General features: G+C 37.8%; 2 protein-coding genes and 1 non-coding gene across 3 annotated transcripts in view; 1 reads left to right on the top strand and 2 right to left on the bottom strand.

The window, feature by feature from the left end:
- LOC122086121 (LEAF RUST 10 DISEASE-RESISTANCE LOCUS RECEPTOR-LIKE PROTEIN KINASE-like 1.1) overlaps positions 1-1,292 on the bottom strand; it is a 37,374-nt gene extending 36,082 nt beyond the window's left edge. Inside the window, exon 1 of the mRNA XM_042654845.1 lies at positions 480-1,292. Within this exon, the coding sequence (XP_042510779.1) occupies positions 480-1,254 (775 nt within the window). The 5' untranslated portion in view covers positions 1,255-1,292. The remainder of the gene's footprint in view (positions 1-479) is intronic.
- A 4,835-nt stretch (positions 1,293-6,127) lies between these two features.
- Positions 6,128-6,199, top strand: TRNAP-UGG. The gene has a single exon. It is a non-coding gene; the product is annotated as a tRNA-Pro (tRNA).
- Positions 6,200-14,099: 7,900 nt separating this feature from the next.
- Positions 14,100-23,271, bottom strand: LOC122076560 (tRNA ligase 1-like). Its single transcript, XM_042641926.1, has 7 exons — positions 22,730-23,271; positions 21,878-22,357; positions 17,441-17,491; positions 17,178-17,260; positions 16,924-17,023; positions 15,720-15,798; positions 14,100-14,888 (listed from the first exon to the last, which is right to left on the bottom strand). Exons 1-7 carry the CDS (start codon positions 22,904-22,906, stop codon positions 14,761-14,763), a joined length of 1,098 nt encoding a protein of 365 aa, XP_042497860.1. The 5' UTR covers positions 22,907-23,271; the 3' UTR covers positions 14,100-14,760.
- Positions 23,272-25,152: the final 1,881 nt, after the last annotated feature.

Genomic DNA, 25,152 nt, shown 5'->3' on the forward strand with positions numbered 1-25,152 from the left:
CAAATCAGGCTGCTCTTTGAATGGTCAAGTCTGGTTGATCTAACTGGTACAAACTTTGGATTGACACTCTTACTCATAGGTCACTAATCTAATATTGTGCCTAACTTCAATATCAACCATTTAAAAGCCAAATGTTTAAGGGTATCATATTCATAACCATAGATTGAGAAATAGAACAATATAAAAACTAAAGTAATACATAAAGCACATATATATATATATATATATATAGAGAGAGAGAGAGAGAGAGAGAGAGAGAGAGAGAGAAGTTATCCAAATTAACATATATGGGGCCTGGGGAATGTACGATATATAATTATGTGTGGGTTCTATATTGGCAGTTATCGACAACCGTTTGATTGGAATGTAATGGCATTTAACTTCTTGGATTCCAATCCTACGGTAAAGAGAAGTAAAATATTCTAGCATATGTAACAGAGAAATGAGAGAATAGAGAAGCACGTATTGAGGAAACGTACCGGGGCAAGTAGAGCCGTCCATATACACATCACCGGAGCAAAAGCAGAGAGACTTGTCGGCCGTCGCATTATACCCACAACGCCCACCGGAATCCTCGCACTCATAACAGCTTTTCTCTCTTCCCCAATTCAACTGAAACCCAGATTGCACGGCGCCGACATAATCAGAGCTCAGATCCGTCCCCGTTGTCAGTTTAGCTGACTTGTTGTTTACCGGCACAATCACGCTGGCCTCACAAAATAAACGCCAATCGAACATATCCAGAATATCTCCCTCCATTGACACGTAAGACTGGTTGGAGAGACACGATAACGGAGACAACTGGGAGTTTATTTCAGGGGAGGAATTGCAGTAGAAGAAGAAAGTGAGGTTGAGATCCAATTCAGTGTAGTTTATATTGGAAATGGATGAGAGGGAAACGTTTTGAGTTGGCTTGGGACATGTATCACTGACAAGATCGGTGTCCACGACGGTAAAGGTCTCGGTGGTATAATTGATGCTTGTGACGTAGTAGTAATCGTCGGAGATGTTGAAGCAGGGTTCACCTACTTTAGAGCAGGAGAGGCCAAAGCCAGGATAACCACAGTAGAGATGGGATAAGGTTTCATTTTCGAGGTTCCAGAATGGGTAGCTGATGTTAACGCCGTTGCCGCAGTCAAAATATGAGTCGCAGAAGGATGAGTTCAGGCGATAGCTATTGGATTTGTTCATCAAGAGTATGTGGAGGAAGAGGTGGAGCAGAGCCAGACGGTGGATTGGTTGTTGAAGCATCATGATTGCAGCAGGGGATGAATCTGAAGTGGCCAGAGAGAGAGAGAGAAGAGGAGAGATGGGGAATGAAGGAAGAGGAGAGACAAACAAGTTCTCTTACTATTTTATTTGATCAAATGGATTTAGGTGTAGTTTATTTCTTTGAAGCTTCGTTCTTCTTTCTCCTTTCTCCTTAATACAATTTTCTCAGCGAAAGGGGTTCAGAGTCAAATCTTACAACACATGAACGTGTCCAAAGTGGTTAGTGAATGCTAACCAATTCAAAGCCAGGTCCTCATCTTATTTTTCTTTTAGTGACTTTTATGATTGTTGGGTTGCCTGTTTTGAATAAATTTGAATTATAAAATGAAAATCGTATACTATTTCAATTTTTATTACCAAAAAACTATTTCAACTTTGAAAAAAAGCCCCTTTCTTTGAACTGCATGGATCATACATGCATACACTTTGTTGGTGTAGGCCAGGGTGTCAATCGATCGATTCGGTTTGATTTTGATCGAGTTGAATCGGTTTTGATCTAGGCAGGGGGGAGACCAAAACCAATCTATTAAGGAACTTCGGTTTTCGATCGGTTTCAATTTTGGTCCGGTTTTGATTTTGATTTTTCATTATTGGACTAATACAAATTTAGATCGATAAACCATGATTTAATCATAAATTTAAAGTGTTTTTATTTTTGTCCAATCTTTTTCTATAAATTATAAATGTAAGATTTCATTATGGTTCAAGCCCCATAATAAAATGAACCCTATTATCCAATCATTCATTTAATTATCTAACTAGTTTTGTATAGTAAACAAGGAGATCAATGGAAGCATTATTACAATTTACAAATCAATTTCTCTATTCATATCATAATATTCAATGATTTGTAACATTTCCCTTACAATAAAAAAAATTTCTCACTGATATTGTAAAACATGGATGGTCAATTCACCGATTTATAATCTCATAAATTTATTTTTTTATCGGTTTTATTCGATTTGATTTTGGTTTGAATATTGGGCGATTCGGTTTGGACCGATTTTCAGTCAGTCCCAACATACCTCAGTCCAAAACCAATCCAATAAGGATCGATTTGGTTCAATCGGGTTTTATCGGTTCGAGTTAGGTTTTGATACCTCTAGTGTACGATATCTTGTATTTCATCACAGTTTAACCAAGAAGTACTGATGCAGGCATCTCGACAGACAAAACGACGTCCTCACTTGCTGGTAAGCGGGTCGTGGGGGTTTTTCTTATATTTGTAGCGAGAGTTACTTTTTTTTAAGCAATATTAAGATATATGAGAATGAACGTTGTAACTCTATTCTCTATTGATACTGAAGCAGAATCTCATCTTATGAATGACGTAAGTAATATTGTCGAACCTTATAAACCTCAGTGCATTATTTGTTCTTGTTTTTTTAATTGCCTTTTGCACTGCTTTTAGGGTTATGCTTCTACACACGTCTAGTTGTACAACGTGGGAGAATGGTGTAATAAATTCATGGATCAAGATATTGGTACTCTATTTGTTGGAGACCGATACATGGTCTTTCTTTTTAATTTAAATTTCATCCGGTCTTTGACCAATTCAGCCTAATGATATATTAATAAGTATAAACTTGAGTTATGTTAATCATTTAATATTTAAAAATGATTTAATTTGATCATATGTTAAATTTAAGACTCAATAAATATTCTCACATATATTGACAACTTTTCCTTTACGTTTTTTGCGCTTTATCAATTTATGTATTATTGATAACGAGGGACCTTAGACCCATCATTTTACAATATTTTACCAACCCAGAATATATTATGAAGAATAAGGTCTAGAGAAACTGCTCCCCAACCCCCCCGGTCCAAAACAATTTGGAAAAGCTATTGTATATTTTTTTAATCTCAATACGGTCTTGTCTTGGATTAGATGACACTTAAAAAGAAAAAGCATAAAAGAGACAAAAGGCGTGTGGCTGACACATACATTGTGGCTATATGCGGTTCCTTCTTTATGTTCTATTTTAACATAGTGGAATGGGAAGAACGTGGTTTCACAGGCACAATGGAGATCATGGTTTCAAGTATCGGTCTGGGATTGGCCATATTGAATCGGTATCGATATTTGAATTGATTATCTGAATCGATTCAAAGGTAAAATAGAAAAAAAATAATATTTTTTATAAAAATCAGGGGCAAAATAGACTGATAAACATCGATTCAATCCAATCCGGATCAGTATCAGATTGATATCGACAAAGACCAATACTGATACAAATATTGTCCCCCAAATCTTTGATGGAGACTTTCTCACCCTTGGCTCTGGATTATTTTGGATCATATGCTCTCAAACAACCTACGGATGAAATCATGGGAGACCACATCCAATAGATGGTGTAAGATGAGATGAGATGAGATGAGATGATTGTCTATGGGGAGAGGAATCCAACTCATCTATTGCCGGGTTATACATTTAAACTAGAGTCTCTTTGATGCTATAATAAAACTTCGCAAGAAGGTGAAACTTGTTTGGAAATATCTATCTTCGCTATTTTCTCTTTCATGGTTTGAAAAATCAGTTTGGAACAGTTAGATTGATTCATATTGAATTGACCTTGCATGAAAATTAGGGTTCAAATGTTTTCAAGTCGATTCCCATTGATGCTACTTGATTTTATTTCAATTCGGAAAGTTTTCTAGTCGCATGGCCTTTATGCCCATATATAGAGGCATGTAAAATTATCACCCTCACCTCCTATGAAATAAAAAATCATTTTCATGTTCATACTTTTATGTGTATTCTTATTAATCCTGTCATTGATGTAGAGTCCATACAACCCAAGTAGATCTCTTGCCTTTTTGTATTATAAATGAAGGGAAAAGGTTGGGCATGTCGCCAATATCAAATATGCTAGCACCTATTGTGTCTCTCTCTTCCCTTTTTTTTAAATGACCATTTCCTTTCTGAATGATACTCCATCATGTGAACCTATTGGTGCTATCTACTAGCATACTTGATATTGGCAGCATACCTTTCCCTCTCCCATAAATAAAATATAAGAAAAAGATCCTTACTCGTCTGGCACAGGAAACACCCAAAACTTAATAGACGCAAAAAGACCAACATATCCTCACCTGTCTTGCCTCATTGACCTCACACGTTGGTATTGCCTAATTCGATGGCATAAACATAAAAGCAAAGTATACCAAAGAGAGCTTGGATGACCATATCATCATTTGTGCTTGAAACATTTACATTTGTTTTGAGACCAAGGGCATATATCGATACGAACACTAGGATAGCTTAGTGGTGGTAGCTTTGGTCTGCGGAGCTGACACTTAGGGGAGGAGGTCGTGGGATCGAACCCTGTCGTACATATACTCACCTGTGGGTTATCTAAATGGTTAGGGCGAGATTGGATAGATTAGGCACACGATCTCAGGTTCGATTCCCCATGCATCTGGCCTGAACACCTTGGTTAACTTAAAAGAAAAAAAAAAAGCATATATCGTCAGATCAACATGACGATTATGTTTAAGGCTTTAAGGAAGCTGACTATCTTCCAGCTCAACCCAATTCAGCCATGTACCTAATCTTTCCAGACCTACCCAATTGCCTTAATAACATTTCCTTTTGCCTCTTTTGTGTGACACGTCCACAGAAACTTATTAATTAAATGGAGGTGTTTGGCAGATTATTGCATTGCTAAGACTGATCAAATTGGTTTTAGGATGAGGTCACGTACATCTTTAATTATTGGGTTGCTCAATTAGTCATATAATGGTTGGGTGAATTTGGGATAAACATCCATGTGTTACGGTGCATGTCTAATTCTTTTTAATTGTGGGATGGTTAATTGAACATTAATTGGGTGACCTAATAATTAAAAGACCGATTTTTTACTGTAGTTTTGGAAACTGTTCTTTTGGTTTGGTTTTAATTTTAGATTAAAAATAATTGATTTGTATTGAACCAAACGGAATGAAGTATAACTTAAGGCTCCATTTACTTACAATGGGAATTTAAAGGGAAAAGAAGTAAAATTTTCATATTTAAAAAAGAAATATTTATAATCATTACCCCATGTGATTCAATGTGATTATATAAACTACTTATTTTTTTTAACCATATATGGTAATGATACATTTTACATATTATAGCAAAGAGTTTTGGGTATAAAGTAAAGTGAAATTTTATAATCAAATATAGAATGATTTGAAGTAATGATATAGTCACATGGGGTAATAATTATATATATTTCTTTTTTAAGTATGAAAATTTCACTTCTCTTCTCTTTAATTCCCCTTGCAATCAAACATAGCCTAAAGAAAAATAGTTTATGCGAGAGGGAGAGGGGGGGAGTGTGGCCCATATGCCCGAACCGATAATTAGGAGCAAGAAATGACCACCCCACCCCATGAAATTCAAAACGACTTCCATAATGATGCTTCTTCATGCACTTTCATTGACCCTTCGCATGCGCCGGGGCTACACTCTCTCAAAGTAAAACACTTCCCTATAATTTATATAAACCAATTCCAAATTGAATTGAAATCATACTATATCTTAAGAGGCTAAAACACAAATTCTAAGAATTTAGTTTTATCTACATCACTTTAGCCTCTGTGGGATTGTATCTTCAATGAGTTGGTAATTTTATCTCCAACTTTATTTCTTTCAGCAATGTTTTTTCACTTATATTGAATAGAGCCAAATCGATTTAATTCTTTTCAATTTAAAGTTATGAAAAAGTATTCAATATGGTTTGGTTTGTACATGTTATAATTTATATCTTAAACTAAAATGAAAAACTAAAACCAACGATTTTTATATATTTATTTATTGTGAATAAACTAAATGATAAAGCAACTTAAACAAGATCCATAGATATGTGGGCATTTGGTCTAGTGGCATGATTCTCGCTTTGGGTGCGAGAGGTCCCGAGTTCGATTCTCGGAATGCCCCGACCTATAAATAATTATGGATTTTCACTTAAGTTTTTTTTTTTTTGGTAGAAATTTTGTTTACTTAATTTAAATAAAATGTTTCCTCCAATTGTATGATTGCAATTTTTCTCTAAGTTATTTTTTGTCAGAAAGATTCTTTCTTTTTTCAATGGCCTAAATTGTGGGAATTATATTTTTACTTAAATTTTTTTTTTTTTGGTAGAAATTTTGTTTACTTAATTTAAATAAAATGTTTCCTCCAATTGTATGATTATAATTTTTCTCTTTGGAGTTTTTTTTGCTAAAAAGATTCTTTCTTTTTTCAATTATCTAAATTGTGAGAATTATAGCAAAAACATCCTCTAAGTGCAGTGGTGCGGTGAGCATCGGATGGTCGAGAGGACCTTAGGACGCATGTTCGGATGCTCTCATGCTCACCACATCGTCGCACTCACTGTAGAGAATAATCACTCAGAATTATATGAGGTCTTATGTTCTATGTCAAATTTAATGGAACTTCTACTTTCAATGGCTCAACATATTGATTTTGAGGCCCATAAAAAATTTCCATTGAACTAGTTCTTTTTTTTTTTTTTTTTTGATAGATCCATTGACCTAGTTACCTTCAAGATTTACCTAGCATGGGGAAAACCTATAAATAAACCCTTCTATTTTGGAAATTGACTGTCACATGGTAGATTAGATGGGGTCCAAATTTTCTAAACAAATAGACATAAATGTTCCTATTTATATGTCAAATTTTGGTTTTATAAAAAATTGTCACATTACGAAACAAAACTTTGAAAATATAGGGCCATAGAAGAGTGCACGATAGTAGTTAGAGTACCACAAACATATGTTTAATATACATAGAGATGCATGTCACTAGATTGGAGAATATTTTGATTGAATTAGGTTATAAAATTTGACATATGGCTAATTTATACCATTACCTTTCTATCCAAAGATAGAAACATTATCTGGCCGTGAGTGTACCTAAAAAAAATCAATCTGTGGGAAGAAAAGATTCCTACCATAGCTTGTAGGAACCACATTTCTATTTTATTATTATTATTTTTTTTAATTCCTATTAATGGAAGATTGAGAAAATGATTTATGTGTGGAGCGTGGGGGCTGTGCTAAGACAAACAGGAGGGGAAAATTATTTTTCTACCCCCATGAAATGCATAATGACCCCCTACCTAATGCTTCCGCATGTTTTCCATTGACTTCCATGCATGCACAAAGACCATGCTTCCTTAAAAAAAACTCTTCCCCTCAAAGATTTTGAACTAACTATTCGTAGTTTTACTGGCCAAAAACCTTAGAAAGTCCTACCAAAGAGTATGCCAAAAGCCAAAAAGAAAATGGTGCCTCCACTTGCGGGCAAGGTTTGTAACCTTGGTTCTCCAATTGGGATCAATTGGTTGATACTGATCCAAAATCAATCCCAAGGATTAAAGTATCGGTATCGATCATCGTATCGGTCGGTCAAAATTAAGATACGTATTGGAGGGTATCGTATCGTATTGGAGATACATTAAGATACACTAAAGATACACACATAAATGGATATGAAACATTTTTTTAAACACTTTTGCATAAAGAATTTGTTAAAAAAAGCTATTGATAACATTTATTATGCATAAACACTAAATTGAGGGTATCGTACTAAGAATTCAAGGTCTGTAGTTGTCCCATAAATGTAAAATCCTTGTTCCCAACCTTGATTTCCACTTTAGTTAGAGAGAAATATGGCTAACAGTAACTTTGGAACAAAAACCCTTCAAAAAATCATTTTTTCTGAAAAATTACCCATATTGGCCATTATATGACCGTAGCGCCGATACGTATCGATACTCACCGATACGTACCGATATATATATATATCGATACTCACCGATACGTGCTGATATATACCGATACGTATCGATCGATACATACCGATACTCACCGATACGTACCAATACATACCGAAACGTATATTTTACCTCAATTTTATATTTTTCATAGAGTCGTATCGAGGCATGTCGTATCGTATCGATGTGTATTAGTGGTGTATTGATGCATATCGGTATATATATATAGTATATATATATATCGATACGAAATGATTTAAAAAATTCAATGTATCGTATCGGTGTGTATCGTATCGGCCGACTAAATTTAAGATAGTATCGAAAGGTATCGTATCAGTATCGGAGATACTTAAAACCATGATCAATCCCAATCACCTTGGATCATGTTGGATCAAATGGATTATTCATGTTTTTTCTTAAGTAGGTTTTTTTACCTTCTTATGATTGGGTTGTACCAGTTGATCGGTAATAAATCGGTCAAGAGACTCAAGACACGAGAATGGCCTCGATTGATACTAATTCAATCCGAGTGAATCCACCAATTCTGATCCATGATTACAAATCATGATAGTGAGTAACTTATATCATATGAAGGACCACCTTTTCCTTCACCCACGGTAAGAGGAGAGTTTTTAATCCACAGGTTTTGATAGTTTGGATAAGATTTAGAGACTGTAGGAAGTAATTATGGGATCACATGGTGGGTCAATATTCTGGAAGTCCTATCAAAGCATCAGATTCACGGGTCAAGGGAACTTTTTTTTTTTTTTTTTTTTTTTTTTTTTTTTTTTTTAAGTTAAGTTAAGTTTAGTTAAGAGGTTAAGGAAAACTTTCATATGATATAAATGAGAAGAAAATGTATCAACTAGTAACTTTGGATAGCTTAGTGGTGGTAGCTTCGGTTTGTGAAGTCGGCACCCAAGGGAAGAGGTCATGAAATCGAATCCTGTCATACGTATTGCTTGAGTGTGTGTATGTGTTTTCTTATTTATTCTATACCCACCCGTGGGTTGCCCAGATGGCTAGGGCAAACCAGTGTTATCAATTCGGTCGAATAATTCACGAATTATTCGGCCGAACCGAATTTTTTCGAATTTTATCAAAAATTCTGACCGAATCCGAATTAAAAATAAAATTCGGTAAAATTCGCGATTTTTTCAAAAGTGAATATAAAACGCGATTAATTCGGACCGAATCCGAATTAAACCGAATTATTCGGTCCACTTAAACAGTATTTAAAAAAAAAAAAAAAACAAAAAAAAAACAAAAAAAAAAAACCCAATAAGCTTTTTTGACCGAATCCTTAAATTAATCAATCGAATTATTCCGAATAATTCTCCGCCCGAATAATTCCCGAATCCGAATTTGCCAACTATGATCTAGTTTGTATCATGGTTCAAAATTTCGGCCAAAATGACCGAGATTTTTTTTTTTTTTTGGGAGGGGGGGGTGGGGTGGAATTGTTTTGTCAAAATGAAATGCAGGGGTTGACTCACTAGGTATGATTTCGACCAAAATTTCGCAGCTTCAGCAGAAATTTAGATTTAGACTCAGTTTCGGTATCGTTTCAACCGAAACGGGTCGAAATGGTACAAAATAGTGCATTTAAAAACACAGTTCCAATCGAGATGGTTTTTAGTGGTTTCGCCTGTTAGAGGGGATTTTATTTTGAATATTGGTATTAAGGCCAAATCACCAAGATTTTTGTGCAACAACCACAACGCATCTATAGTGACGATTTGCTGCATCTGAGAAAGATTTGTGCAAGATTCAAACTTATAGGTACACCCTTTTCCCCATAAGTTTTGACCTTTCGGAACTCTATATGGTACTAACATAGAATTTGAGGAATGGTTTCGTAGGGCTGTTCTAACCTTGGTTGTACGCTTGTTCAGTACTTTACTTGTAACACTTATACACTTGTACTTTTAGCACTTTGATATTGTATAATATTATATGATTTTTCTTCATTACAAGTGCATAATTTAGTCTTTTTCATTGAATATTGTGTGTTTTAATCCTAAATTATGTGTAGAATAGGCTATATTTGAGAAAGTATACAGCAGTCAGCAGGGTATGGCATACACTATCAAACTACCATTTTGAATATGTTCTTTTACAATCTAAAAATTCTGATATGTTTACATATATTAAATTTGGTTTCCCTGAAGTTTTGGACCAAAATATGGCTATTTGACCAACGAAATGGCCAGCCGGAACATGCAGAGTCTCAGTCGAATTTCAGTTGAAATCAGTTGAAAGCAGAAACATGTTTCGACTAAATCAAAACCAAGGTCAAAACCAAAATCTCGAACCTTGGTTTGTACTTCTATTCCCATTTGTTTTATCTCCTACCTAGACTACCTGTTCTTTTTTATTGAATGAAATCGTTTCTTAATAAATAAATACTCTGCACATGAAATTGCATGAGTTCCAAGAAAGATTTTCCCCCAGCCCCAAAAGAAAAAAAGTAAATCATGCCCATGGTGAAGAATCGGAAGCCTGTACCTCCTAACCACATGGTAGCTAATTGAAGGATTATAGATCAATTACACTGCTAGCCTATCAACATGACAACATTGAAAGAAATACTTTCAACAACTTAACTCTAAAGTGGAAGAGAACAAATTTCCCAAGATCCAAAGTTTGAGGGGTCAAACCCATTCAACCCCAGAAATCTCATGCAGGATTAGAACCCATGAAAAATAGGCACAGTAGGTGTAATCATCCAGCACCATTCAAGCCAATGTTAGCACCTACCAGGCTACCAGGCACATTTACAAGAGTGGCATCACTGTTTTATAAGTTCTAACAATGCTCTGATAGTACTGTTTCAATACATGTAAATACATATAAATGCATCAAATGGACTCTGAATCAGGGTTCCAGATCTGGATGTGAGTCCAAATATGATTCTGAATCTGGATATAGCTCTGGACCTAAATCTGTGCCTTGCGGATGGGTCTCAAACATGGATCTGCCTGCATTATATATATATTGCCTTGTGAGTTAGGATGCCTTTGCACTTTTCTTCCATCATAACAACTTTGTTCCAGCAACCATGGCCAAACTGATCCTCCATGCAGAGTCCATCAGACCCCCACCTGACCAATTCATGAATGCACAAAACCATTCACTAGCAAGGTTTGAAATGTCATATTCCCCCCGCCCCCCATTTCAACCTCTGCCGAAACCAAAATATTTTGGTGAAGTTTCAGTAAATTTTGTTTATAAATTTCAATAGTTGTTTCATTTTGATTACTTACGAGACTGGAATATTTTGGTAATTTCAGCAAATTTCCTCAAAATTTCAGACCATGTTTAGTAGTTAACGCCATAGCTAAAAGGACTCCAAAATTTTATTTTCGATACACTAATCTAGTTTAAGCCCTTCAAAAGTTCAAAACTTAGAGCGTAAATACAACCTTCTCCTTAATAAATTTGTCCCTGAGGACCAGCTTCCCTGTCTTCAATCCATCCCTTTTGAAGAGGAAATTTTGTCGGCCATTCTCTCCAACAAAGCCAACAAAGCCCCTGGCCCCGATGGCTTCAGGGACATTGTTCGTTATGATCTTATCCATGTTGTTCAGAGTTTCTTCCACAACCCCAACCAGATTCGTGGGGTTAACCATACCTTCCTCTGTCTCATTCCCAAAAAAGATGGGACGGTCCCCATGAATGATTTCAGGCCAATCTCCTTGTGCAATTTGCTCTATAAATTTGTGGCCAAGATTCTTTCCAACAGAATCAAAAAAGTCATTAGCATCCTTGTCAGCCCTAACCAATCTGTTTTCATCGCGGGCAGGAGTATTGCTGACAACATTATGCTTCGTCATGAGATTTTCCGTGGGTTCGATCGCAAATCCCACTCCTCCGCTGCTCTTCTCAAAATTGACATCCATAAGGCTTTTGACACCCTGAGCTGGGACTTCATCTCCAAAGTTCTCCTCACCATGTTTTTTCCTCCTCCTTTTGTTCATTGGATCCACTGTTGTATCTCCTCTCCCATGTTCTCAATCCTTATTAATGGTAGCCCAGCTAGATATTTTCCTTCTGGGAGAGGAATCAGGCAAGGCTGCCCTCTTTCCCCCTTTCTTTTTTCCCTCTCCCTGGAGGTCCTCTCTAGATCCATCCAATCTGCCATGGATCTCCGCCTCATCTCTCTGATTCCCAAATGCAAAACCTTTCTTCTCACCCATCTTGCTTTTTGCCAATGACATCATAATCTTCTCCAAAGCTGACCCTCTCTCCATTTCCACCATCATGGATACACTTCGATCCTTTGAGAATCTCTTTGGCCTCCGCATCAATTTACTCAAATCTAGCATTTTCCTCTCTGGGGTCTCCCCTGACTCCTAAGCTCATCTCCTCGACATCACTAGATTCTCCTCAGGTTCCCTGCCTATTAAGTACTTGGGCCTCCCTCTCATCTCCTCCAGGCTCTCCTTCCATCACTGCTCCCCCTTGCTTGACATCTTGAGGAAGAAGCTTCAACTCTAGAGAGGCAAGCTCCTCTCGCATGCTGGCCACCTTACCCTCATCCGTTCGGTGCTCCAATCCACGTACCTTTATTGGTCTGGTGTTTATTCCCTTCCCGCTGCCACCATTAAGACCATTGAAGGAATCTTCTGCTCCTTCCTTTAGAAAGGGGCGGAGTCTACCAGGTTTCTCCACCCTCTTAGTTAGAGCAAGATATGCCTTCCCAAATCTGAAGGGGGTCTTGGCATTACGAGAATTAAAGATATCAATTCTTCCGCTATTCTTAAACTCATTTAGAGAATGGTGTCCAAGGACAAGAGCATTTGGGTTGACTGGATCTATTCCTACCATCTTAAGTAGCACTCTCTTTGGATTGTTCCGGTTCCTCCGGATAGTTCTTGGATCTGGAGGAAAATCCTCTCTTCACCCTCTGGCTCTCAATGCCATTTCCTATTCCATAGGTAATGGTCAATCTACTTCCTTTTGGATGGACCCTTGGCACCCTGCTGGAATCCTGGCCTCCTTGGTTTCCCCCAGAACCATCTACTCCTCTAGTATTCCCAAGTGTGCCACTGTTTCCTATATCATGGCTCCCCTTGGTTGGTCCCCTCCCTCATCAGCTCCCCCACCCTTCTTGACCTCTGGTCCTCCCTCCCTCCCCTTCCTCCTGGCTATCGGGGCAGAGAAGACAAATGCATCTGGATTCACTCATCTAATGGGATGTTCTCTTCTGACTCAGCTTGGTCTTTTGTTCGTACCTGTAGTCCTATGGTTCATTAGCGCAACTTGGTTTGGTTCAAAGGTCATATCCCTCGTTATAGTCTTACTCTCTGGCAATTTTTTTCCAACTACCACCCCACCGAAGCCTTCCTCATTCATTGCCATATTCCTATCTCCCCTTCTTGCTGCCTTTGCCCCCATGACTCAGAGAATATTTCTCACTTTTTCTTCTCCTGCCCCTTCTCCTCCTCCATTTGGAAGCTAATCCTATCCAAATGTTGGCCTTTTCCAAGGCCTGTTCTTCCTTTTGAAAGAGAATGGATTTGGATTGACTCGACCTTTTCGGGATCCTACATCTGCGACACTATTGGGAAGCTTGCTTTTTCAGCTACCATCAACCATATCTGGATGGAGCGAAACATCTAGAGATGGTCTTCCAACTCTCGTTCCCTTGATAAGATTTGGAAAGCCATTTCCTTTGATGTTACCGCCAAACTCCAATCCCTCCCCCACAGGCCTGTTCCAAGCTCCATCAGGAACAGTCATATCATTGCCTCCTGGAACCTACATATTGACGGCGCCCCCCGCTCTTAGCCTTCCTTTTGGTTGCAGCCCCTCCCCCTTTTTTTTAGTTCCTTTAGTTAGTCTCTAGCTGGCCGATCCGAGTGTGGATCTTGGTTCATTGTTTTGCTGGTTTTTTTTTTTTCCTTTGTTGGTTAGCCATCGGCTACTCCCCCCCCCCTTCTCCCCCCTTGTAATACTCTCTTCTCTTGGTCATGAATTATTTATTCATCCAAAAAAAAAAAATACAACTATACAAGGCAACATCTCGTAGCATTAGAAGCTTCCGTTTACTGTTCCCAAGTCTTTAATCACCAACAGGATAGGTATTTGCTTACTCTGAGTGGTTGAACTATTTGAATCTGCATTTCATGTTTCTTTCAAGTTCTCTGTGGTTTTACTTCATCACTTCAGAATCAGATCTGAATATGCTAGAGCAGTTCCTTTTTGTCCATTAATTCTGCACAAGCTAAGTTGTTACATATCTCCCCTCTTTTACATTCATATCTGGATTTTGGAAAGAACAAGTTGCTCATAATGTAGGGTCAAGGAGCTTGCGTAGCTTTTCTAAACTAAAAACTTGAGCAGAACACCTGAAATTCTAAAAAAGTAGAGAATGATGTGCCTGAATCTTTGGTGATAAGTTCTGCTGAAGTTCTTTCTCTTCTGGTTTATATGGTTGGCATTTCATTCACTCCCCAATTGGTCAGTAAGTCTTCAGCCAGTGTTACAATCTAACCACGTGTAATGATAAATAAAGATAACAGCTAGCATTATAAGATAAGAATAATTGAACTAATGTACTGCAGAAATGCAGGAACATGCAGAGGAACAGCAGCAAAAATATGAAAAAGAGCTACAAAACAATCCAAGGAATCAACATAATCAGAGAACCAAGATAAATATCCATTATCTTTGGTAGGCATTATATCCCAGTAAGACTGACTTAAACCATAAATTCTCACCTTGTTGAGAACAACCAAATATGATTGGTTGGTAAGCGCCATTTCCTACAGAAAGCAATTATATCAGGAGTAGAGTAGAACTTTGGTTTTCCATTGCCCAGTTCTGTGACTGCAGTCACCACAACTGCTCACAAACAAGAATACAAGGTATCATTAAATATAACAGTAAACACAGACCTATAACATAGTTCATGTATATCTCTCACAAGGGGCAAAACCATCAAAAAGGGCATCAATAAAGATAATAAAGAGCAATTTATTAAAGATACTAAGCACAGCAGTCAACTTTTTCTCTTATAAGCCATAGCTGAGGAAGGTCATAATGGTAACTAAACAAAACTGAAGGAACAATAAGCCATCTTCATTTCTCCCCACCTCGAGATACACTTAGGTGAATCATATCCATTAATCTCACCAATATCTCTATCAAATGATGGCCCTAATCTAAATTCTCCTTTTGGCATCACACCGGAGGCTGCCTACTAAGCTTCAGTTTCCTCACCTGGGCCACTCCCTGTTCCGTGATCCAAACATTTTTACCAAAACTAACTTTCTAAGCATTGTCAAAAACAACCAATTCATATAAAACAGAAGGGGGAGGGGGGATGAATATTGCAAGCAGTATATGGGAATAGGGGGGGTCTATACTGCATACTGCAAGCAGCACGTGGGAATAGTGAATTAATGAAAGTAATAACCATATAATGACATACTTAATTGACAAAGTATCGAAAGTCCATCATAATTTCCAACCGGCACTATATAGGACCTCTAATTACTCATACTTGCAATTTGCACAAGATTTTTCTTTCATAAGAAATTTAAATTTACTAAAGAGAAGGCAGGTGCCTTCCTGGTGGAGGGGAACCCATTGACGAACACTTTAAAGTCTAAATACTTTAGACAAAAGTGCATTTGTTTCTCAACCAGGAAAAAGAAAAACGCCAATTCATACCATAATCCTCCCGGGGCCGCTGACCATGATCTCCTAGAACAGCAGTTGCAAGTTCCATTGATATGCACATACGGTTCCTCTGAAAATATGGTCAACATAGGTTATTTCCTTCAAAAAGTTCGAAAACATTGCAATGATAAACAACAAATTATTCCAAAACTTATGTACCAATACATCATATAGCTATAGGTACCAATCTCACGGACGCATACTATAATTCCCTCAGAAAGATGATCAATATGCAATTCACAAAGACTGTAGGCAAGTAAACCCTTGTTAATTGCAAGTGGAGAACAATGAGAGGACCTAAAAAATAACAAGACATAATGACATGTGGCAACTAATCAATGGCTAGGAGATGCACTTGCACACATAGCCCACATGTTAGATTACTCCACCTAAGAGAAACACAGTTGAGCATAATTATGAAAATGATCAGAAGATAAATGAAGCACTACAGATATATTAGTGAAGAATCAAAATATTTATTTATCCAAGACTTTCAAAATGTTGGTGATATTTTCCCATTCAGTACATCCAACTCAGCAGGGCTTATCCCAAATACTATGGTTGGTTGTGGGAATTCTGTCCCAGAGTCCAACCTTAAGAGTCATCTTCAATTTAATCATAAGCCGCCTTCATATCTTTTCCACTACTTCGAGCCAACTCCTTTTGTCTTCCACTAGAAATACAAAGAGAGGAGACAACCTCCCAAACAGTGTGATAATGAAGGATGGAAGCTCCACAAGAAACAATCTGATGCATCACCACACTTAGAAGCCTAAAAAAAGAGTATTGCATAATTAACTCCGAGGATGCTAGAATCACATAACAATCAACCAGTGGCCGACAGTTGACAAATCCATTAGATAACAAAGCAATTTCTGTTCTTGCTATTCTAGTCCTTTAATTGCCTAGCCACATAAACACTTTTCTTCTCCAATCAAGATTTTGGTCCAACCTAAATGACTAACAAAGGTGGAAGCAAGAGGTGAAGCCCATCTGTTGAACTTTCAGTTATGACAATTGAAGAACAGTTCCAAAATTCAATCATAATTTTTAAACTACTTATTGTAATCAAGCTCTGTTAGATTGTTTAGTCCACACACTGAGACGTAACTTACAATTTAAATAATTATAAGCCAACATCCAACTATATGGATGATTCACCTAAAACAGTTCTACTGCATGAATAGTTAAATACCTCAAGAAAATCATTGAATTCTGCTTGCTTTTTTCTTGCTTCAATACCCCATGCCTCACAGAACATACGACCAAGAACAAAAACACCAACAGCAGTGTATCTGCACAAGAAGTTTACTTTTTTCAATTGCCAATGATATCAAAACTAACCAGACATGGAGGTAGCAGGAAATAGACTAACAGAAATATGCATTAAGGACAACCAACGAACAGTAAATAATGAGGATTCAAATGAAGGAAGAAGTACGAGCATACATATTTCCAAAACTGTTCTTTGCATATGCTCCACCCTCATGCCCCGCATACATAAATAAAGACCCTGAGTGCTTAAGTGAGACCTGTAAAAAGTATTGTGCATCAGAGTTGATACATAATTTCAGACTGAATCACCTAGTCACTGATGATGCAATACTGTATTGACATAAAATCTTGTTGCTTGTTTTAGCTGAGCAGAGATTGGTAAAGACTCCAAAAGCAATGTGTACAGTGAGAAGGAAAAGCATGAAAGTGAAACCAACCTCTAATGTAGCCAGGCCATGAGAGACCATCTCTATCATTCTCAGCCGAACCTGCAAATATAAAACATGATGACCAAATTACAGGTACTACAGAACCGCAAAATAAAAAAAGAGGAGAGAAGAAGAAGAAGAAGAAGGAAAGAAAGAAAAGAAAAGAAAAGAAACAAACAAACAAACAAACAAACTGAAGAAGAAGAAGAAGAAGAAGATAAGCAGATCTAATATCAAGTAGAAAAAGGGGAAAATATCAGATTATTTAATCATCATAAAACTAACCGCGAAATTAAAGAACGTAAATGTCATAATAATAATCAATCCTAGCTCAATAAAGCCTTATCCTGATACCTGATGTTTGCAGCATGAATCCTATGCCATAATGCCATTCTATGTAGGTCCATATTTGCCTCCAAATATAGCTAACTGTATCTTCTCTCACTAATTTAACTTTCTTCTTCTTCATTTTTTTTTTTTTTTTTTTTGGTGGGGAGGGGGGGCACTTTTCCTTGTCATTTTAGAGCCTCAATTTCAACGAAATTGCTCTTCCATGATCCATTCATTGCTCTTCATTGCACATGAACAAATAACAATCTCAACTTACTTCCCCTCATCTTGCTAGCAACCAGTGTGACCACATTATTGTAATTTCCTTCCAAATTCATAAGCTCAGACTCTGTCATCTCTGACCCTATAACTCATTCATCTCGACAATGATCATTCTGTACATGTCTCATGTTCTAATTGACAAACATTATGCTTCATAAGTGAAACTGATGTTACAGCCATCTGCACTCCATTCACCCCATTCTAATTCCATGGGGAACATCCTCTTGAATTTTCCCTCCATATGTTCAAGTAAACAAATAAATAAATAAACTTGCTCATATAATCTTGATCGGGACTGGGGACTGAGGGTTAAGAAAATCATGAGAAAAGAAGAGTTGAAATCCAAAGCATTTGATATTAGCAATAGGCCAGATATGTCCAGCCTTCCTTAAGTTGGGTCTTGAGTACTATTTGTGGTTTAAACGATTTTGTCATGGATAGGGTAGCGTAGAAGATACGTCCAGCCTTCATTTTGGGTTTTAATTGGCCTTTTGTCTTAGGGTCTTTCAGTGAGCTAATTTAGAGGCTCCTAGAGCTTCTAGACATGCCATAGGTGTTCAATGTATTAGAGTAATTGATTTAGTAAGTCTATTGCTCTTAGCAAGAACCACAAATAGGTGTATACCCCAAGCATGAATTTAAACCTTGATGAAGTGTTCACAATGTATTAGAGTAATTGATTTAGTAAGTCTATTGCTCTTAGCAAGAACTACATATAGGTGTATGCCCTAAGTATGAATTTAAACATTGATGAAGTTATTTATTTGTGAAGTTTTGTGTTGTACTGTTATCCCTCTTTGAAGGAAGATTCCTGCGTAACTATCTTGTCCCTGCTCCATTATTCTTCTTCTCTTATTTTCTTCTTCCCTTATGGTTTCCATCTGTTATTTCTCTGCCATAAAGCATATTTTCCAAACAACCAGCCTTGTCACCATCATTTCCCCATAAACCTCAAGCAGAAATTTGAAATAGATGTTTTGCTAATACTGTATGCACACATTTGGTCATCAACAAGACTTCTTTTTTCTTTCTTGGGATATCGAGCTTTGTGCTATCGCTATGTTAATTCACATGCCCTTTTTTAAGGTGGATTCCTATGTATCTTCTCCCTTCTCTTTTCCCCTGAATTCATCTCTTTTCTCTTTCTTCCCTTTACTTACTATGTTTTATTTATTTGGAACAGAAGACTATTCTTCCCATGAAACCACCTTCTTAACCATCATTTCTCCATCACAGCCCCCTCTTTCTACAGCAATCTCCTACCAAAATCAATACCTACAAAATTCACTTTCAATAACAATCAAACCTTACCGCTTTTTTTTTTTTTTTGGATAGAATCTAACCTTAACTCTGGTGATAGTTTTCTGAATACTTTATTTGAAGTCCATCAATAGCAGAATGCAAAACCTCCATCCAACTTCAGCGACCCTACTTCTCACCTCTACTCCCCAACCTGTCCCAATAGTCAACTATCATTCCCTCTAAGCCTAATGCTAATTTCCCTTTTACTTTCACACTTTTTTCTACCTAAAAAGCAAGCATTCTCTTTCATAGTTCACCCCTAGCTGGCTGCTATTCTAGGATACCTTTGGCTCATTTACACTCTTTGAAGACTGATTTCACTATACAGCCTAGTTCTACATCATTCTTTCAATCACAAATGTTAACTGTTCTCCCATTTCATACCCTTTTATTACTTAAATTGAATTAAGTAATTTGTATCTTGGCCCAGTTTATCTTGAAAACTTTTGATTCTAAGAGACTAAGACATCAGTCAATTGGTCCCCCAATACTTGGTGAGGTTGCAAGTTGCAACTTATGGACATTCCTCCTGGTAGTGTAAAAAAACACCACCAGAATTACCACCAGCATGCTTTTCTTACACTCTTCCAACATTGTTTAATATTGGTGATATAGTAAATATAGTTAATCAAGAGGATGGATCTCGGCGCAACAGTAAGGTTGCTCCATTGCAACCAAGTGGTCACAGGTTCAAGTCAAGAAACAGTCTCTCTGCAAAGCAGTGGTGAAGCTGTGAGCAATATGACCCTCCCCAGACCAGACAGTAGAGGGACACTCGTGCACTGGGTATGCCCTTTTACTAAATACAGTAAATCAGTATAGGCCATAATATTCCATGCATTTTCCTAACCTCACTTGAGATATCTGGTTGTAAATCCTTCCGCACTTTCATCTTCTCAAAGGTTCTTTAAGTTCAAATAATAAAACTCCATGAACAGAACTAGAATCTCTAACCTCATCGAAACAACAAAAAAACTGAAATGTTTCCCATTAATTCCTAAAATATTTATGAAAATGATTTGCTACCTTCTTTCATCTCATCATTCTTTACTAAGACTATGTTGTAGAACCGGTACGTCAGTCCAAGATGGGGATGAATTGGGTAGTGTGGAATAAAAAAACTAATTAAAATTTTCTATCCAAATGATGAATGCAAGGGTGTAGATAAAATCACAATACACAATAATGAGAGGGGGAAAGATAAAAGGTAGACAATACGATTTAAGGCAGTCGGCCTATTACCTACGTCCACCACCAAGTGATACACACCTGGACTTTCCACTATCAAAATCATTTTCCAAATGGCAATGACAAGCCTTCTTTTTTCTTTTTCTTTTTTTTTTTTTTTTTTTTTTGGGGTGGGGGGGGTCACAATCAAACCCAATTGCTTTTTCTTGGTAGCAATCACACCTTACAAAATCACCTTGTGATTACACTTGGAGACACCCTACCTCCCACACTAGGTCCTTCAATGAAGAGAAAGAAAAAAAAAGCTCCATAGCCAAGATTTACAAGATTAAGCACATAGAAAAACCTCTAAAAGGTAGAATACGCAACTGTAAAGAACAACTAGAATGATTTTCAAAAACTCTTGAACTTAAGACTAAAATATGTGCAAATGATGTCCCAAGGTCTTGTTGAGAGATGTCCCAAGGCCCCCTATATATAGCCCATTCACAACTGTAAAAGAACTAGTCATTTTTTTATGGTTGGATGTTGAGCTATTGACCCCGGGTTCAGGTTGTTGACCCCAATATGGCCGTTGCACGCTAACGGCTCAATGTTGGCCAACAGACACCTCCACGGTCGACCCCAAGAACAGACAGCCAACCCTTGGGCACCATAATGGCTATAACATGCTCTCCTGAACTTGTGTTGATCTAATTCAAGGACCAAATGAAAGCTAGCCTAGAGAGCTTAATACAAACAGAAACTTTTCATAAAGTCGCTCCATCCCAAAAAGTGACGCAATCAAACACCACACATTACCATTGTGTGCTCCATCCATTACCACCAAAAATCATCCTAAATCCTTGGGGAGATTCCTGCAGTGAATTGCTGCATCCAATCCAGCGTTTCAAAACATGGAGCACACAATTTTGAATTGGATGGAATAGAAATGAACCAAATGAAAGCTAGCCTAGGGTTTCTTGGCATGAATCGGCTGGAATAGAATCCAGTCACACCTAGTTCTGATCCAAATCGGCCAATCCACCGATCTGATTCCCTAGTTTTGGAACCGTGAGTCAATCCCACAAGAAGTTGACTCCTTGACACTAGAAATGATTTGGTTTGCAAATCATGGATAGTCAGGGGTCAAAGGAAAATCTGTGACAGCCTAACCTGATTCACTCCAAGTCTCACACCATGAAACAGTAACATACAGTAAAAGGATGATTTAGGGTAGTACACAATGAACTGTTAAAACATGTCAATTTGTCAATACATAGGGGAAGTAAGTGAAAAAGCCTACTTGTGCATTTTGTTTCAGCATGTCAAAAAAACCAAAAACAGCACAGAGAAGAATAGTACCTCTTGGTCTGACTTCTCATTTTCAAATTTGGGATAAAAGGTGGCTCTAATTTGGGCAAGCGAATATGTAAAGTTATCCACATTGAAATCTTCTCCCAGTGGACCTTTAAATATCTTACTCAAACCAACACTGTTAGTTGACGCAGTTTTAGCACCCTGCACCTGAATTTCAGAGGCTGTCAAACTTTGATTAGGAACCGGAGTCTCAACTGCCACTTCTGTGGCTCCACTAATTGTTCCATAGTGCTTGGGCTGCCAAATGGCTTTTTGACTTTTCACAGGGACCTGGTTTGCCAATGGAACACTCCCAAATTGTGTAGATGAAATTGGAACAGATGTCTGCCCAGTATTTTCCCCGATACTCAACCCACTCAGTCTATCGGAAATTGCTTCGGCAGGCGCTCGCGTAGCCGCCGGAGATGAATGAAGTCCTCCACTTTGCATCTCTTTCCATACTCCCACTCTTTTGCCAGCCTTTCTCTGCATAACGATCGAGAAAGCAAATCATAACATAAATCCATATATGGAATTATCTTCTGAAGCACTAGGTCCACGCATTTCACGTGATCATAGGCATCGGCATCAAACCGACTTCAAACAAAGAACCAATAAACTCCTACGACGGAAACAAGATCATCGCTAAGAGAAGGCCACAACGAATGCGAGAGGAAACAGAAACAGAACACGATAGCAAAGAACAGCAAAATTAAAGCCAAGAGCAAATTACAGTATCAAGTTCATAAAATTTTAAAACAATCGAAAGAAGTAAACGAATTCTTCAGTGGAAAATCTATACCAAAAGAAAAAAAAATTGAAAATCGGTAACAAAACTACATAGTTTGATCATCGTACCTGGTGGTTTGGCATCGGCAAATTAGAGACGGAGCTGCTGAATCTCAGAGCCTGTGTTACGGGAAGAAAAGCGGACAAAGAAGAACGATTGTTGAAAAGAATGAAACTCCTGGGATTGGTAGCAGCGGTGGGGATAGTAAGCGCAAAAAAACAGATAATCCTCTGCGGGACCGACATTCATTGAAAGCTTTGCAACAAAATGCAAGTATATATATATATAGAGAGAGATAGACGATGAGAGAGAGAGTGCGTATGTTAGCAGTTATGATAGGTGCTTCTGGAGGCGGCACTGGACCGATTGAAAAGGGGGAGTGAAACTAGAAAGTGGCCTTTTTAGGCTATTCAAAACTAAATTAGATAACCAATCATCAATAGAAGAATCCTACGTTGTATCCTCTTCTTCGTAGCCACTTTACACTCAGAGGCAGAGCTAGCTTTTTCCAGAGTGAGTTCGTCTCTCTACTGTGTCCGGTCTAATCCTGCGTTTGCTCCGAATGGGATAGGCCTGAGGAAACGAGAGATCCCATCAACTTTTTGGATGTTCCCTAGGCCCATGGGTGGGCTGTAGCACCTAAGGGTGTCAATATGTAGGGTTGATAATGGGCCAAATGGAAACCAAATTGTTAAGCCAAAAAATCGATTTCGGTCTGATTTGGATCAGTTTTTATTGGCTCGATGTAACGAGCTGTTATTGGGCTGCTACCATTTTGGTTTGGATTTTTTCATACAAATGTATTTAAAAAGGGAGGAGATTAGGTATGTCGTCGATTTTCTTGGAGCTAATAGTTCATCTAATGGGAGGGGAATATGAGACTTTTCCAAGGAAATGAGGAGGGAGGTAGACACAAATCTGAGTATACCGGCAGCATACACTGTCTTTTCCCATTTAAAAAATTGGAGGAAATTAGGCACACTACTGGCTTTCCTGAAGCTAATGGCTCAAACAATGGGGGATTGGAATAGGATAAGCAGGGGACTTTTCCAAGGGCGGAGGAGAGAGGCAAACACAATGCTAGCGTGTATGACATTTTCTATTAAAAAGTATTGAAATAATGGTTTTTATCGACTTTTTTATATTTATTGGTTTTAAACGGTTTCGATATGGCTTTTATATCAATTTTGAGTTTGGCTTCAATTTATATCGGTTTCATAAAACACCAAACTGCTAGTGGTTTGGTTCATAATGAACCGATGAGCTTCAATTGGTTTGACTGATATGAACTTAAAATGGTACCCTGGCTAACACATAACTAGATCCTCGTCAGTGCCACTGGAGGCCCAACCCGCGTCCAATAGCTAGGAGGACTTAGACACACAACCCAACACATGGACGCACACCCTTGGGTCCTCCCAACCATTGGACGTGCAATGGGCATCTAGTGCCACTAGAAAAGGATCTGAATCCAACATAGAACTATCTCCTCGTATGAAATGACATTATTGCCCTTTTTCATGTATTAGTGCATTTCTTTATACCGCTTGCTCAAATAACCTTCTCCCTAATTCCTTATTTACCAATAAGCAAGTTTCATATATCGGGCAAAAACACAAAGTCAATGAAAACTTGGACCTAGTATGGTCATATCTTAAACATGGACGAGTCTTTCTAACTCTATGACAAGATTTTATTTTTATTTTTTATTTTTTTACTGGACTTGGGTGATTTGCCCGAGACAAAACATGATATTCCAACTATGTTTGTAATTAACAAGGATCCACTAGCCATCTCGTGCATGGATTTAGTTCATGGAATATGTCGGTTCCAAAACTAATACCTATACCAATACGTATCAAATCCATATCGATGTATCATGCATTTTTTCCCTCAAATATATCAATGCCAAACATTCTTTTACCATTTTGCCCTCTATCCATGTTGTACCACCAATCGGGTATCGTCCATGTAATATCCCGCTTCTTAAACCCTGTCTGATTTCGTGATTGAACCGGTTTAACCATGCAGGAACCGAGCCAGAGGATATTAGAGCGGGTTCCTTATGGGCTATGATGACACGGGTGACTTTAAACACCGGCTGGCCCGACAAGTCTGAGCCAGTGCCAGAAGAGACGGGAGTGCCAAAACCGTGTACGTGCACCTACCATAAGGCTATGTACGGATAAAACATGTATTATATCCGTATTTTAAGGTATATACGTATGCTACATCGTATGCTTGGGATGGGGTCCGAGCCGAGGTCTGAACCCGGTCAAAATCCCATGTCTTGACTCTCGGGTGGGTATAACAGGTGGGTACACCCACCCACCTGAGTGACCCATCCGACACTATTCACTTAATTAGGAATAGTATATAAGACTTTATGATTTATTTTCTTTCCATTTATTACCCTCGTACGTTTGGTGAGAAAAGTAAAGAGGAGAGAGAAAAGAAAGGGAAGAAGGAAGGAAGAGGAAGAAAGGAAGGA

The sequence above is a fragment of the Macadamia integrifolia genome, chromosome 1 (genome assembly GCF_013358625.1).
Source record: "Macadamia integrifolia cultivar HAES 741 chromosome 1, SCU_Mint_v3, whole genome shotgun sequence".
Taxonomy (NCBI): domain Eukaryota; kingdom Viridiplantae; phylum Streptophyta; class Magnoliopsida; order Proteales; family Proteaceae; genus Macadamia; species Macadamia integrifolia.